At 35.7% G+C, this 14,664-nt stretch overlaps 1 protein-coding gene and 1 long non-coding RNA gene across 3 annotated transcripts; one reads left to right on the top strand and one right to left on the bottom strand.

Moving 5' to 3' along the window:
- Positions 1-400: 400 nt before the first annotated feature.
- Positions 401-2,139, bottom strand: LOC111629181. The gene is made up of 3 exons (XR_002757288.1): positions 1,563-2,139; positions 1,155-1,410; positions 401-1,038 (listed from the first exon to the last, which is right to left on the bottom strand). It is a non-coding gene; the product is annotated as an uncharacterized LOC111629181 (long non-coding RNA).
- A 4,835-nt stretch (positions 2,140-6,974) lies between these two features.
- LOC111629180 (techylectin-5A-like) lies at positions 6,975-8,132 on the top strand. Of its 2 annotated transcripts, none has more exons than XM_023373061.1 (5): positions 6,975-7,172; positions 7,241-7,383; positions 7,586-7,691; positions 7,759-7,929; positions 8,023-8,132. In XM_023373061.1, the coding sequence occupies exons 2-5, from the start codon at positions 7,252-7,254 to the stop codon at positions 8,088-8,090; spliced, it is 477 nt and encodes a 158-aa protein (XP_023228829.1). In that variant the 5' UTR covers positions 6,975-7,172; positions 7,241-7,251; the 3' UTR covers positions 8,091-8,132. The 2 variants fall into 2 exon arrangements, with proteins under 2 accessions (XP_023228829.1, XP_023228830.1); XM_023373062.1 differs by having other exon boundaries at positions 6,976-7,172; positions 8,041-8,123.
- The last annotated feature ends 6,532 nt before the right edge of the window (positions 8,133-14,664 follow it).

The following is a 14,664-nucleotide window of genomic DNA, read 5'->3' on the forward strand; positions in this document are numbered from 1 at the left end:
TCGCTAGCTTTTGCATTTAATATCTCACACATTTAAATATGGATAAAGTTATTATAATTTTTTTTTAAATTATCAAATAAAAAGATGCACTAATAAAATAAAATTTTTCGTTAAAAATGACCGACCAAATACTATTGAAAACACGTACTTTATACGTTTAATACCGACTTTTCTTATGAAATAAAGAACTTTTAGTACCGTGTGTATTAGTATGCCTGCCCTATAGAGACAGGTTGGGGCCATATTCGTTATTGAATAAACAGGTGTCTGTCGCATATAATTGTCTGTTGTTAATCCTATCTCTGTCACCTCTACCGGATCTGCAATTTGCGCATGTCTACGAGGCAAGCGTAAAGTTGCCTCTTTAAAGTTGTTTATCCGGGAAAGATGCCATTCGGGAGCCATTTTCGACATATTAAAACAAAATAAATATATACACTTTTTTAAATTTCTAATGAATATTTATTTCAATAATCAAAATCTATACATTTTTCTAAGCATGATTTTGAAAGAAGCCTTCTAATGACGGAATTAAGATAAAAACTTCTGTTTTCTTAACACATTTTAAACAAAAATAAAAATCGCGGATGGAGGGGAGAGGGTCAGATCCTCGTCTGCATTCCAACCCTGTGTCCACGACGTCATTCAGTCGCTCGGGCATACTTGACACAAGATTTTGACAAAGTATGCCCTCACAAAGCTTTTCCCAACGAACTCTGACGATTTCCCACAGTTCATTGGGAGTTGCTGCCCGAATGCGGTCGTAGCAGAGCTGAGCGCATACGTTTTCAATGGGGTTGAGGTCTGTCCCTCTCCCTGGCCATCCCGTGTCTATGATCTGTGGCTGTTCTTCCATCCACTGCGTACACACTCTGGCTGTATGTACCGGGGAGTGGTTGTGAACGAAGTAGGACTGTTCTTTGTCATAGACGGCCCTCAATGTCGGCTCGAGGATCTCTATGTATTGTACGGCGGTGAGGTGACCGTATATCCGGACTAACTCCCCGGGTTCTGCAGCTATCATCTATCCCCATACACCTGTAAACAGAAAAAGTCAATAAACTTGTAATTTATAAAATGAACATGCCGATATGTTGTCATGTTCAAAGAGTTTATGATATAAATACACGAAAACACGAAATTTCAAAACTCACCTAACGAGAAGCGACCGCTTCTTTGGGTGCGCCACACGTATTCTGGGTTAAACCTGATGGAGGGTAAGCAATGCACCCACACGGTTCTGCTACTTGTTGAACAAAAGACCTGCTCGTCAGTGAATACAACACTGACCCGGTCGCCACGTCCCAACGATAGTAAGTTTGGGCAAACCCCAGCTAGTCAAATTGGTTAGTAATGATGAGGGCCAGCTTCTGAGCTGCCTGCCTTCCATGTAAATTGAATTGTCGTAACCTATGAATAAAATAAATATATATATTATCCTGCTTCCTACATTTCTGTATACGCAAGAACAAGTTAATAAAGTTGTATTTCTGGAAATTCATTACATCGATAGGGATAATTTCGTTGGAAGATCGGAATATTGTACTACAAATGTTACAAACCTTCTCTTGACCTTATCTACAGATCCAGCTCAATTTTGTGATCTTTCCATGGCGACACAGACTCTGTGTCGCGATGTAGCTTGAGGTCGCGCCATACCCTTCTCGTTGATATCTTGAGGCATTCGGCAATCTCCTGAACGTTTCACCTCTGCTGGGTGTTTCACAATCAGCTAAAGTATTTCCTTACAAAGTGGCTTCGACATCTCGGTTGGATAAATTTGAACTTCCCCCTTCCACGTCGATTTTATATAGTTGTCGACTGTGCGCTGGCCAACCAATCAGTACTCTGGTCGTCGCTCTATCGCAGGTCTGCAACATGACGTCATGGCATGGCGTCATGCTTCGCCAATCGTCTGTAACTCTATACACATGCTAAACTTCCAAACGATCGCCTGAATAACGGGCTATAATATGGCTACTTAAAATGATTAGAACCAAAGCAATTTGTCTTAAGAGGTAAGCGTTAGGCGCCATCTCGTAACTAAATTAATAATTAAATAAATAAATAATTAATTAAATTAAATTTAGAACCTTCTGGAATAAAAGAACTGGCCCGGGACGGGGCTCGAACCCGCAACCTCCGCTTACCATGCGGTGCGCTACCAGTTACGCTACCCGGACCCCGAGCAAGCCTTCGCTTCCAGAAGTATATATAATAGATTAGATATAACCTTACTTGNCCACCCTTCGACTTTTAATTATAGCATCGATTCTTCTAATAAATGGACAAAACGTTTCAAAATTTCAGAAACCTTCGACAAAACGTACGGGGGTTATTAAGCTTCGAACACGGTGAATAATATTGTGCCACACACACACACAGTAACATCCATACATACAGGTATTACTTCTCCCCGACTTTTGTTGCATTTCTCGACGTTTCGAGGTTTTCTGAGCCCGAAAATGTAAAAATTTGGGGCCAAGTTATTTTTCCCGAATCGTCATAATTTCCCTCCGTCATCGATAAAACAACCGGAAAGTAATAAATAAACACTGTTAAAGGATCGGAATTTCTTACGTAAATGAATGATTTTCGAAAACTTGAGAGTATTTGAAATCGCGTTTAAAAAGTTTAAATCTTTTTTATTACGAATTACAGATTTTATTCAGCTGCAAGTTGAAAAACTTGTAGACTCGTCCGTCCGTCCGACCTTCCTTAATCTCGAGCGAGGAAGATGAAAGCGGATGAAAGTCGAGAGCAGATATAAAAACTTCGGGCCACGATTAACTATATAAAAAGGCCCGATGCAAACCGGAAGTCGCGTTACTTCGATTCAAATATTTTCTGCCTCGAGAAGGGTTATATAAATGAGCGGCACGACTTTATTGTTAAATTAAAAGTAATGAACGAGGCCGAGTCACTATTAATTTGAAACGGAGAGCGTATATTTTAAATTAAAACTCGCAGCCCGGCATTGTGACGTGTCTAAATAATTCTTATTAACGTAGTATCAATAAATGATTTTCGTTGTTCTAGTCTAATTTCGGAGCAAATTTTGGTACATTTCTCTTTTAAATCTGTTTTATTATTCGGGTTAAATTCTTGCCATCGTTATATTTTCCAATATTTCCTCGTGGCATCGATGGAAGATTGTTCGCGAGGTAACGACGCAATCTTTCAACGAGATGGAGTTTATTAAACGAAGCGCTTTAGAAGTTATTTTCATACAGGATTGATAGATACCATATATTGGCGTGTTCGATTCGATGTCCGAACGTGAATATTCCAAAGTCAACTCCGGACAAAAAACAATCTTTAAATAATATCTCTTGTACATTTGTAACGTCCAAACATCTCATCAAACGAGAGTCAATCGTTTTTTTGTCCGCACTCGATGGTTAATGTTTGATTAAATATTTCAACGGAGGAAAAGTTCTTTGATTCGAAGCAGCTGTCTCCCCATGACGTACAAGAAACATTTTCCCAACTTTTCCAAGTCTTGACAAGAATTTACCACTAAAAATAGCAATTGCAAAACGATAACAAACCTCATCTCGACCGACGAAAATTCTAATTCATTCGACACGAAGAGCGTCAAAAACAGTCGACGAACAATACATAATAGTCAAACCGTATTTACATATTTAGTACTGTTACTACTTTCTTCTGACAGACTGAAATTCTGACGTCTGCGACATCGAATCGTCATTTCCGCCAGAAATATTACGTATACAGTTTTTAATCTCCTCGTTTATTTCCGTTGTAATAATAGAAACAATATCGGATTAACGTTAAATAAATATATCATTTTAATAAAAAGTTTGTTTTGCACATTTGTTACAAGTGTGTTGTTCGTTTAAATAAATTCATATTGTAAATTAAAATATTATTTTTTCTCTAAGGCGTGTCAATTAATTTATGAAAATTTGAAAAATGAAAATAAATTAATCTTCGAGTAAGAAACTTAAATAAATTGCGAAAGTTTGCATCTAAAATTAATAAATTTTACCAACGAAAAAAAGGATGTTGAAGTTTGATAAAGGAAAACACGGAAAAATAAACTTTAAAACAAAACCGAAGACGAAAGAAGTTTAAAAGACGAGGAAATAATTGTAGTAAATGTGGTCATTTACAGACTTAAATGTTTAGTTTTTATAGGTAATTACTTTTTTTATCGTTTGCATTTAATTGTTAAACAAATAAATAAATAATTCGTCATCTTACGACTGATCCTTCTGTAAGTAGTGAATGTCTTTATTACGTAGAACTGTTTTTTGGTATGTGTATTGTACGTCATCACAAACGTCATCGCAAACATTGTTAGACAACGAGAAAATTTCAATCGGTAACAATAACATATGTCATCATCGAAACAACGTATGAAATTACATCAATCGCCGTAAGTTACGACCCGACATTCGAACGAGTATAGTGGAAGCGGAAGGAACGTCACTCGGTACGGGTTACATCCGCATTTGTGACGTAACACTCCAGTTAAGAAAAGGCAATTTTGTTTTTAATTATTTAAAGTCGAAATGTTTATAAGTAAATGTTTACGAGGAAGAATGCAAACCAGTTTACGTTCACTCCGAATATAAAAAGTTTTAGTAGGCCAATAATCTCGTAAATTGTCGAATTAATACAATAGTGTTCAGCCATTGCTTAGGCTTATAACACGCTCTCTAGTGGCAAGAATTCTGTTTTCTAGTGTAAGTCTCGTTTCCTTATTTACTACACGAAATGTGGACAAAGTGCAATCAACACTACAGATTTCGTGCATGAATTAGTACTTTATTATTCATCCCTTGTGCAAGATGGCGAAAAGAAAAAGCACGATTTCATTGGGAAAAAGCGTGAAGAACAAAAGAAAGGGCAACAGACTTGAAAGTCGAAGTAAAACGAAAGTATAAAGCGGAAATCCGCGTAAACGGAAACTTTTTCGGAACGAAGCGATTCTGTATGCTAAATTTTACTCTAAGTCGAACTTGTGTAACGCGGATGCAGAAGAGATGTTTTATTACGAAAAATTTGGAAAAACCAACAAAAGAATTTGGAGAAAGGCTATTACACCGGTGTGTTGGCTATTAACGAATGGAGGAGTTCTTAATCAGAAACTTCTCCTTTTGGTAATAGCCCAAGACTCCGGTGTAATAGTCATATTAATCTGATAAGTTTACGTTGGAATAAAATAAGTGTTAAGGACATTAAAGCAAGTTAATTTATTTTCTATGCTTTTTTCATTTGTGCCCTTATTGGTAGTGGCAAAAGATTGAAATTTCTTTGTTACTGGAGATTGCGCTATTTTGATTTCACGTCGTATATTTAGAGTGCAGTGGGCCGCATAAAAATATTAATTGGGCCGCGGATTGGACATCTCTGGTTTTGACAACAGTCTTTAAAATCGAGAAACTCGAGAAACAATGATAAGAATGTCTTATGATTTCGTCGTCACATCGTCGTTGTTCCGTGGATTTTACTTTAATCCAAGTGGAAGAACGAGTCCTCGGCCGGCACCGTAGTATCTGTCCGTGAAGTGGAAAGAAAAGAATCCAAGTTAAATGAAAAGTTGGGTCCAGTCCGTTAAGTCGCAGTCGAGTAAAAGGTCTTTTCCGCCTGGTAAAGTCGACTGAGAAAAGGATTATCTTGTGCTGAAAAAGAAAAGCTTATTCCACCAAAGCTTCTTACTTTCGACGACTCCTACCTCGCGCGACCGCTTGTCCTATTTCGCAACTTCCGGGTATCGTCATCCCAGGTGATCGACCGAAGACGAGGCGCTTTCGTTCGGAGATTTGACAACCTCACGTTTCCCGTCGGGTGTAAGCGACTTCCGCTCAACATCTTTCGGAAGCACCCGAATCACTGGAAGGGAAGTGGAAGAGGAGGATGAGGCGCTTTCCTCTCGCTTATCATCTTCCGGAGTGTGGCACTTTCTTAATTCTGAAATTATCCATTCTTCAATTAAAACAAGCGACTGTCGTAAAAACAACTTGCGTAAATTAAAAAAATATTCTTATTTAATTTCAATTGTAAGCAAGAAATATTTAAATTTTAAAATGAAATAAAGATTTATGATAGAAGATTGTAGAAAATGATCGTTTTAAGTCGATATTTATCGAACGTAATTATAAGTATTTCCTTAATATAATTACCTAATTGATTCCTTATTCGGCTGTTTCCGATTAATTCTTTCGATATTTTATCGGATCGATTCAGTTAAAGTCAAAAATAAATTCGTGTTTATTCAATTGAATAATATCGGTTTGGAATTTCACAAAAGTTTCTCAATTTATCATATAATTTCCGGTCCGGTTTTAAAGAAAAGTGACGAAATCTTTAACGTCATCGAGTCCTTTCACGAACTCGGTAAAGAAATTCGTCAAATTCCTGTTCTTTAGGTAGCAAATTGCATTGTGATGAAAGCTTTGCACGTGAATATATTGAATTTCTTGATTTTAGGAATTTCATCATTGTCTTTGGTTTTGGCTTGTTTAGAAAGTATTTGTAATTATTGAGCTACAATTTCCAAACTACAGACCTAAGTTCCCACGGTCGTACGTCTGCCCGTCTGCAACCATTTCACTATCCGTCTGTCCTTATTCTCGACAACGAAATAAAATCGAGCCCAAATATAAAAAAGCGTAGGGTTTGGAAGCACTGATTACTCTTATAGGATTTTTCAGACTGGACGAAAAGTCAGGCGATGTTTTAAATAAAAGAAAGGTGTTAAAACTGAAGACCAGCACAGTGAACAGAACTTCCTCTTGTACATAAATTTATTAGATTTTTACACGTATTAATCTTATTAATTTTCTGAAATTTCACGCTAGTTGTGAGAAAAAAATTGAATATAATGGAATAAAATTCCGAATAAAAGTAATAAATTATGAACTTAAGTGGCGATTATCGTTGTGATTATACAGAACGGAAAACTTTAATTACTTCTAATTGGTCTCAAATACATTAATATTTACTTCCTACGAACATTCCGGTTATTATAATTAAAATTCTTATCTCTCGCACACATTTAACACTCACTTCCTCCCGCTTTTAAATATAAAGATTAACAAACAAGTCTTTCACTTAACGAGCCTTGTATTGTCTGGGTGTAATTCTCTTCCTGTATTCGACACAGGTGCTTTGTCACAAGAGGGATGCGTTACTCGATGACGGTAAGATATTCTCGGTTCGCTTTATTTATAAAAGACTTTATAATTTACTTAAACTCTTTTGTATGCAGTTATTAGACCCATGGATTGCGAAGAATTAAAAGAATCCGGCATCGAGGAATCCGGAATTTACACAGTGTGTCCGAGGGGAAGAACAAACGAACCTCTTTTTCCCGTGTACTGCGACATGGAAAAAGACGGAGGAGACTGGACAGTAAGACTCTTAAATTCTCTTTAACGTAATAATAATAACTTCAAAATAAATTTGGCTAAACTAATTTGGACACATCAGTACACACTAACACTCTATTGCAGATTAGTATTTTGTATAATTAAGCGATTTTGTGGACTGCTTTATTTTGTTCTTAACATAATTATAATCAAAGACTGATCAAAAAAATTTCGATAATTTTAAGGTGTTCGAGAGAAGAGGAGACTATGGTAAACCAGCTAACTATTTTTACAAAAACTGGGAAGATTACCGCCAAGGTTTCGGCGAATTAAACAAAGAATTTTGGTTAGGTAAATACTTTACAAATATAAAAAATGTTTGCTAATTGAGCGATTAATAAAAAAATATTTTATTTAGGACTGGACAAAATACATTCATTAACGGCTCAAGGAAATTACATGCTGAGAATTAAGATGGTAAAATTTGAAGAATCTGGAGATTATTATGCCGTTTATTCAAATTTTAAAGTTGGTAGCGAAGACGAAGATGACAAATTGATGTTCGATAACTTCGTTGAAGGAAATATAGGTGAGATCTTTATGTATTTTACATTTAAAATACGTTAGTTTTCAGAACGAACGGTATTAAAACAACTTTTTATTTTGCAGGTGATTCTTTAAGTCATTTTAAAAACAATAGATTCAGCACATACGATAATGGATTCTGGAAGGAAATCTGCACAAGATTGAAGTTAGGCGGATATTGGTTCAATCGATATCTATCCTGTTATAATCACAGAACTCCTCATGGAAACAATAAAAGCTACAAGTGTGCCGGTGGAATGATATGGTTCGTTAATGGTAACTTGATACAAGTAGAGTCGGTGGAAATGAAAATCCGACGAATGGAATAAAACATATTTTCAATTTACCAGTTTCGTATGTAACTGCATTTATCGTGAATATTAATTTATATTTGTATTTTATAAAATCAATTGAATGGTTGAATGTATACGTAAATAATACACGAAAACTGCTAATTGCTACTAAGAATAAAATATTATTAATGTAAACATTATTCACTGTATTCACTTAATTCCAGAAATTTAAATAAAGATAACGTTAAAATGCTTGTTTATTTCCGATCGGTCAATAAAACTCATTTAGAAAACAAACGGTTTATTTATAAATATTCATTTTTATTCGGTGTTAATGTTAGAATTACCACAATTCAAAACTAGGATCTCTTTCACTAAATAGTTTCTACGTGAATGTGGTCCCTATTCACCCGTTACACACGTGACTCGAGCCTCGAAAATCCCACGCATTCCGCCCATCGATAGGACTCGAACCGCCACCGTTAGCCTGTGTTCGATGTTTTTTATATACTCCGCCATGGGTGGGTCATTGTTATGCAATTAGAAGCCCATTGCGAATTACATAGAACATTCACGCGATTACTTCATCAGATCTCAATCATTCATTCTTGTACTGTACCTCTTCGAAATTTCTGTTTTAAATTGTAGCTTATTCCTGGCAGTACGTGTACCACTGGTTGAGAACTGATTTTCTAGCTGTAGAGTATGACAGGTATTGAGAGGTTTAATTTGTTCTACACCAGAAAATTATAATACGGTACATGTATGTCGTACTATTCCTGTGTGGGAAATACGTGGAAATTAACATATATATATATATATAATTTATTGTTAGGAAAATAATTCTTGTTTTCTTTTTTTTTGGATAAAGAATACAACGAAAAACAAACTCTTTTTCGTTGGAAACTGTAAAATTCACAGTGCTTTAGTCTCACAACGTTGAAACTACAAGACTGACATATGAAATGTATACACGTTCTTTGAACTGTCGCTAGCTTTTGCATTTAATATCTCACACATTTAAATATGGATAAAGTTATTATAATTTTTTTTTAAATTATCAAATAAAAAGATGCACTAATAAAATAAAATTTTTCGTTAAAAATGACCGACCAAATACTATTGAAAACACGTACTTTATACGTTTAATACCGACTTTTCTTATGAAATAAAGAACTTTTAGTACCGTGTGTATTAGTATGCCTGCCCTATAGAGACAGGTTGGGGCCATATTCGTTATTGAATAAACAGGTGTCTGTCGCATATAATTGTCTGTTGTTAATCCTATCTCTGTCACCTCTACCGGATCTGCAATTTGCGCATGTCTACGAGGCAAGCGTAAAGTTGCCTCTTTAAAGTTGTTTATCCGGGAAAGATGCCATTCGGGAGCCATTTTCGACATATTAAAACAAAATAAATATATACACTTTTTTAAATTTCTAATGAATATTTATTTCAATAATCAAAATCTATACATTTTTCTAAGCATGATTTTGAAAGAAGCCTTCTAATGACGGAATTAAGATAAAAACTTCTGTTTTCTTAACACATTTTAAACAAAAATAAAAATCGCGGATGGAGGGGAGAGGGTCAGATCCTCGTCTGCATTCCAACCCTGTGTCCACGACGTCATTCAGTCGCTCGGGCATACTTGACACAAGATTTTGACAAAGTATGCCCTCACAAAGCTTTTCCCAACGAACTCTGACGATTTCCCACAGTTCATTGGGAGTTGCTGCCCGAATGCGGTCGTAGCAGAGCTGAGCGCATACGTTTTCAATGGGGTTGAGGTCTGTCCCTCTCCCTGGCCATCCCGTGTCTATGATCTGTGGCTGTTCTTCCATCCACTGCGTACACACTCTGGCTGTATGTACCGGGGAGTGGTTGTGAACGAAGTAGGACTGTTCTTTGTCATAGACGGCCCTCAATGTCGGCTCGAGGATCTCTATGTATTGTACGGCGGTGAGGTGACCGTATATCCGGACTAACTCCCCGGGTTCTGCAGCTATCATCTATCCCCATACACCTGTAAACAGAAAAAGTCAATAAACTTGTAATTTATAAAATGAACATGCCGATATGTTGTCATGTTCAAAGAGTTTATGATATAAATACACGAAAACACGAAATTTCAAAACTCACCTAACGAGAAGCGACCGCTTCTTTGGGTGCGCCACACGTATTCTGGGTTAAACCTGATGGAGGGTAAGCAATGCACCCACACGGTTCTGCTACTTGTTGAACAAAAGACCTGCTCGTCAGTGAATACAACACTGACCCGGTCGCCACGTCCCAACGATAGTAAGTTTGGGCAAACCCCAGCTAGTCAAATTGGTTAGTAATGATGAGGGCCAGCTTCTGAGCTGCCTGCCTTCCATGTAAATTGAATTGTCGTAACCTATGAATAAAATAAATATATATNTATATTTATTTAATTATTAATTTAGTTACGAGATGGCGCCTAACGCTTACCTCTTAAGACAAATTGCTTTGGTTCTAATCATTTTAAGTAGCCATATTATAGCCCGTTATTCAGGCGATCGTTTGGAAGTTTTATATGTATACCAATCGGGCTTTATGTTGATGTTATTTATATATATATACCTCGCCGGGTGTTACGTTAGCTGGCTGAGTGCCATTGAGGGTCGTGGGCGATGAAGTCGCCCCCAGTCAGTGATGTATTTAACCAAGTAAGGTTATATCTAATCTATTATATATACTTCTGGAAGCGAAGGCTTGCTCGGGGTCCGGGTAGCGTAACTGGTAGCGCACCGCATGGTAAGCGGAGGTTGCGGGTTCGAGCCCCGTCCCGGGCCAGTTCTTTTATTCCAGAAGGTTCTAAATTTAATTTAATTAATTATTTATTTATTTAATTATTAATTTAGTTACGAGATGGCGCCTAACGCTTACCTCTTAAGACAAATTGCTTTGGTTCTAATCATTTTAAGTAGCCATATTATAGCCCGTTATTCAGGCGATCGTTTGGAAGTTTAGTATGTATACCAATCGGGCTTTATGTTGATGTTATTTATCTATACACATGTGCCAGAAATTCAAAATCCAACCGATCCCTTCATTAACGATCTTTTCTAAACTGTCTGTTACAGATTTGAATCGACATAACGGACTTTTCTCAGCTTTGTGATAAAGAGTAGGCCTATAATCACTAAAAATAAAAAAAAACAATTTGACAGTTTTGTAATAAATTATTAGTAATAATTTTTTCTCTTCATTTTTAAATTATTCTATAATAAAAATATATATAAAAAATATTTATAAATATATTAAAAACACTAAAATGAACTTAAAAATTACATTAATATGAATACAGTAAACCCTCCCTATAACAAGAGTTCATATAAGACAAATTCATATAATACAGAACGTATCTACCATGTTATAGGGGATCTACTGTTTTAGTAAAATAACTGTTGTGTTATATAACTATCAATACGTTTATAGCGTAGAATATACATATACAGTATTACACAAAACTATTATCTGTAAGATGGAAAGTAGCCTAAGTTCTATATCACCCCCCGCGCCTAAATCCTTTAGGCGCGGGGGGTGATATAGAACCCCCGGGGTGTTTAAACGCGTGTATTTTTTAAAATTTTTTGTGCTTAAAAATGATGCCCTCAGTACCTTCCTTCCATGGTGTGAAGATCGCAACGAAAAAATTTCAAATTTGCACGAAAAAAAGTTTTTGCATAGACTTACAATGGAAATCAGTAGAGTGCTATAGTACTCCGCGCGCCTAACGGTGTAATTTTTTTTAGCGCGACTAACGGAGGTGGGTTGATTTGTTTTGCTATTTCCAGAAAACGCTTATTGGTTGATATCGAGTCAGTCATCTTAGAAATGACCAATGACAGCATAAAAGGCGTAAAAACAGGATTTTTAAAACCAATAAAAGGCAAAAAAGTTTTCCATAGACTTAACATTGACAGTTTGAAAAGTGGCGTTTTTTGGCGATATTTATTGCTAAATGGTGTTGAAAACATGTTTATTCGTCTAAATAATGTCAAGCGACTTATTATTAGCAAATTAGAAGTGGAAAAAAAGATTAAAACACGCGATTCTATAGCGATTGTTTACATACTTCCATGTGGTGGCCTTCGGGGGCGTGGCATTTCGCGGGAATATTTCCAGCAATTGTTTTTATAGGTCGATCTAATAACAGACATATAAATTAACCAATTACAGTGCAAAAGAAGTTTACTATCGATGTTATCTGCCAATAATCTCCATTTTTACCTCTACTTGCTGTGTGATTTTACATGGTGTTTTTTTGGAAATATTGAGATATTTTTGGCCCGGGGTTTGGTACAAAGAATTTAATTGTTGTAACAGTTAAAAAGCACATACAGTAAGACGATTGACAGCTTAGATAGCATCAGACTTGTTTACAGTTTGTAAAATACACTCTTGAAGTTGACCAATTTTTTTTGAAAAATTTCTAAAAACGGGAGACTTTCTGTTTTTCGTTACGAATAAATAAAAACGATATATTTGAAGTAGTTTTCTTCACTAATACATCAAAAACACATGCCCACAAACACCCAAAATGAAAAAATCGCGAAAAAACTATGAATTTTGAAAAATTGAATTTTGAACGCAAGGGTTCTATAGTACCCACCGCGCTGGACTTCGCGAGAGTAACCTGCCGCGCGTAACCGTGGGTTAATAAGGAATAAAATATCAAATTCTAAAACTATATATAAAATTCAGTCAATAATATTTACCATTAGGTGCTTACTGATTTAGTAATGTGAACTTTTTTAATTTACAGACATTATATAAAAATAAAATTTATGCATCTACTAACATAAGAAAAAAATTNTGTAAGATGGAAAGTAATAATCATCCTGTTAATAAGGAATAAAATATCAAATTCTAAAACTATATATAAAATTCAGTCAATAATATTTACCATTAGGTGCTTACTGATTTAGTAATGTGAACTTTTTTAATTTACAGACATTATATAAAAATAAAATTTATGCATCTACTAACCTAAGAAAAAAATTCAAAACTTTTCCACATCACCTTGCTCCAATAGTTGATGGCATACGATATGGCATGCATGCTCATGGGATGACCCCTCAAGAAATAACCGCCAAAATATACTCTGGTCAATCCGTGCATCATGGCATAAAGACAGGCGATTTGTCCCAAATCATTGCTGATCATGAAATAAATCAAATTGTTAGTCAAGTCAGGCATGTAATTTCAGTGACTATGTGATGGTGACCGAATAGACATTAGTAAGTAACAGTACAAAACAAGGATCTAATAACACAAAGCCTATATGATCACTGGCTCCCCATAAGTTACTGGGATTCCTTTATCCTTCGACGCTAGATTAGCAGTCTTCCAAATTATACCATTATTCTGCTCCACTAGCTTTCTTTTAAAACTGTATGGAGATGGAGATGATAAAGTAGTTGCCATACCAAAAGAGGAGAAGGAAGATGAGAAAAACATTCCCCTGTCTTTAGTTGAGAAATGAGAAGTCATAATCAAAATGCACAAAGTCTGGTTCACCAAATACTGAAAATAATGACGTTAAACATCAAACAACTGTGGCTAAGCTTGTGTCTGAACATGAGTAAGCAAACTAAAAGCAAGAGTACTAATTAGTCAACAATTATGAAAATGTAGCAATTTGAGAGGCAGACAGTAGTGGCCCTTTAAAATCTATGTTAAGACATTCAAAGAGGTTGCAGCCTTTGAGGTTTCCTTGACTTGAAAAAGCATCTTCTGCATAAATGGGACATGGTAATGTATTGTACCTCATCCAAAGAAAGAGTATATTCTTGGCGGTAACAATAACTTCAGGGTGGCGGATTAATTGGTGAATTCATATTATCTGTTGTCACATTTAGTCTTACAAATTCTTGAGAGGGTGTCAGCCATTGTGTTTTCTTACTAATGGTGATAGATATCAGAACTGTAAAATATCAGCTCAAGGAATCATCTCATTATTTTATCATTCTAGACTTTGCTAGAGAGCCATTTGTTAATAATAAAGGAAAGCTCCTGGTCAATAATTAGTTTAAAGGGTCATCAGAATAGGTAAATTTTTCATTTCTTCAATGATTCTAGAATTGCAGCTGTTTCCTTCTCTATTGCAGTGTGTGCTTTTTTCATCTTTTGAACGACAGTAAATACAATGCCACAGACCAACCAGTTTGACTCAGAGCCTGCTAAAAACCACATCTGAGAATGTCTAATTATGTATCAAAACTTTGTCTAGCCCAAGCTCAACAGAAATAAGTTACAGCCCACTGTAGTTTGAATTTAGTCTGAAAAATAAAGTATCCTTTTTATATAATGAGAAAAGAACCGAAAGCTTGTTTTAATTTAAGGCAGTTGCATTCTCTGGAACAAGTAAATCTAATAATGGTTTAAGCCTGTCTAGATTTGCCTGTTCTAGAAAATTC

This window comes from Centruroides sculpturatus, unplaced genomic scaffold, assembly GCF_000671375.1.
Source record: "Centruroides sculpturatus isolate CEXI.00-Female unplaced genomic scaffold, Cexi_2.0 scaffold608, whole genome shotgun sequence".
Lineage (NCBI taxonomy): Eukaryota > Metazoa > Arthropoda > Arachnida > Scorpiones > Buthidae > Centruroides > Centruroides sculpturatus.

Bases quoted from the DNA above. Each gene is read 5' to 3' on its own strand.
- LOC111629180 (XM_023373061.1), top strand. From the start codon at position 7,252: ATGGATTGCGAAGAATTAAAAGAATCCGGCATCGAGGAATCCGGAATT. The intron at 7,384-7,585 runs GTAAGACTCTTA...GATAATTTTAAG, and splicing joins AAGACGGAGGAGACTGGACA to GTGTTCGAGAGAAGAGGAGA. The intron at 7,930-8,022 runs GTGAGATCTTTA...TGATTCTTTAAG, and splicing joins CTTCGTTGAAGGAAATATAG to TCATTTTAAAAACAATAGAT.